We start from the raw sequence: 1,964 nt of genomic DNA, 5'->3' as shown, positions 1-1,964 counted from the left end.
CAAGTATCTGGGATTACAGGCGCCTGCCAGCACACCCTGCTAATCTTTATATTTTTAGTAGAGGCAGGGTTTCACCATGTTGGCCAGGCTGGTCTTGAACTCCTGAGCTCAGGTGATCTGCCCTCCTCGGCCTCCTAAAGTGCTAGGATTACAGGAGTAAGCCACTGTGCCCAGCCGGGAGGTTGTTTTTAAACGAATCCTTGACCTATATATAGATTTTTTTTTACATCCTCTGGTACATAGAAATCCATACATCTTTCTCCTCAGCACCCCTTTCCCCCCCAAGTCACTGTGGTCTCAGGTGTTTACATGAGTTCACACTAGGCTCATTGGTTTATATTATTTCTTTAATGGTTATCACATGTACATGTCAATGCTAGTTTGACTCAAAATCGTTCAACTTTATAATGGAAATTTTCTCCCTTGTTCTGTATCATTGGTCCTTTTTTGGAGGGGAAGGGATATAAGGGGCTCCTGAATCACCACTGCCTGACAAAAGCAAGACAGCTGGGGCAGTGTCACAGTTTCATTTACGTGGACAGGGTTCTGTAAGCTTCAGGTGCATACATACCAAAGGGCATGGTATGAAGAAATGGGGATCAAATGAGGACCCTTTACTTGGAGTGCTGCAAGGCAAAGGTACACTTTTTGTAAGTTGCATACAGCAAGAGGATAGAGCGCAGCATCTGTTTGCACATAGTCACTGTCATCTGAATTTGAGGTTCCTTAAGTCCAATGGGCCACTGGTGCTCCCTGCTAATGATTTTACAAAAGGCTGACTTGTCTGAAACTCTGAAAGTCCCAGTCCACTTTGGTGGCTGAGCTGTGATAACCCTGCCAAAGACAGAATCTACTCCACTGAGGCGTATGGGCTGGGGCTTCCTGACCAGTCCTTTGTTGTTCATGTTTCGCAACTCTGATGTGTGGCAGGGTAACTTGGGACTCAATCCAGATTCCAGACTGTCTAGGACTAGAGTGACCTCTTGAAAGCACAGCTGCACTTCTAGGTCAGATGGTGTGTGTGGGAAGCAGGGGGAGGCCCTAAAGGGGTGCTTGGAGGAAGGTGTAGGTGTTGTGTGCCGCAGCCATTGGAAGCTCTCGTCCAGTGGGGTCCATGGTGACCAAAGCTGGTATCCTGCCATTGACAGTCCTAAAGGAGAGAAATCAGAACATGGAATTTCCCTGGCATACTTTTCGTGAGGGTATGGCCTTTCAAATTCCCATCTCTGTCTTACTATTGACATAAACTTAATCTGTAGTTCCCATGAATAGATTCCAACAGGTGTTAGGATATTCTTAATTTTTTGAGACAGAGTCTCTCACTCAGGCTGGAGTGCAGTGGCGAGATCTCAGCTCACCACAACCTCTGCGTCCTGGGTTCAAGCAATTCTTCTGCCTCAGCCTCCTGAATAGCTAGGATTATAGGCACTCGCCACCATGCCCAGCTAACTTTTGTATTTTTTAGTAAAGACAGGGTTTTGCCATGTTGGCCAGGCTGATTTCGAACTCCTGACCTCAAGTGATCCACCCATCTTGGCCTCCCAAAGTGCTGGGATTACAGGCATGAACCACCACACCCAGCCTGGATGTTAGTAATTCTAATAAAGGAAGTAGGGAACGATTACAAGTATTGAATCTGACCACTGCTATGTGTACTAAAACTTACTTTTTCACAAGCCTTTGGAAGTAGGTCTTAACCCATTTTATAGATAAGGAAGTGGATTTGTCTGAAATGAATATCCCAGTCCAGTGTTAGGACCCATGCTGTGTTGTTAGCTGCTAATGACAGAACCTGTATCTTCTGGGGTGACAGTTTCTGGGACTTCATGATGAGACCTTATTACTTGAGATTAGAAGAAGCTCAGAAAAGTATGTCTCAAAAATATTTGTGGCCAGGCACACTGGCTCACATCTGTAATCCCAACACTTTGGGAAGCTGAGGCAGGCGGATCACTTGAGGTCAG

At 45.8% G+C, this 1,964-nt stretch overlaps 1 protein-coding gene across 1 annotated transcript in view; it reads right to left on the bottom strand.

Moving 5' to 3' along the window:
* FANCD2OS (FANCD2 opposite strand) overlaps positions 1-1,964 on the bottom strand; it is a 27,108-nt gene that overhangs the window by 22,272 nt on the left and 2,872 nt on the right. Inside the window, exon 2 of the mRNA XM_017501505.2 lies at positions 572-1,150. Within this exon, the coding sequence (XP_017356994.1) occupies positions 615-1,142 (528 nt within the window). The 5' untranslated portion in view covers positions 1,143-1,150 and the 3' untranslated portion in view covers positions 572-614. The remainder of the gene's footprint in view (positions 1-571; positions 1,151-1,964) is intronic.

Source organism: Cebus imitator, unplaced genomic scaffold (genome assembly GCF_001604975.1).
Source record: "Cebus imitator isolate Cc_AM_T3 unplaced genomic scaffold, Cebus_imitator-1.0 Scaffold281, whole genome shotgun sequence".
NCBI lineage: Eukaryota > Metazoa > Chordata > Mammalia > Primates > Cebidae > Cebus > Cebus imitator.
The sequence above is the reverse complement of the archived record's forward strand: the minus strand, read 5'-3'. Positions and strand labels throughout refer to the sequence as shown.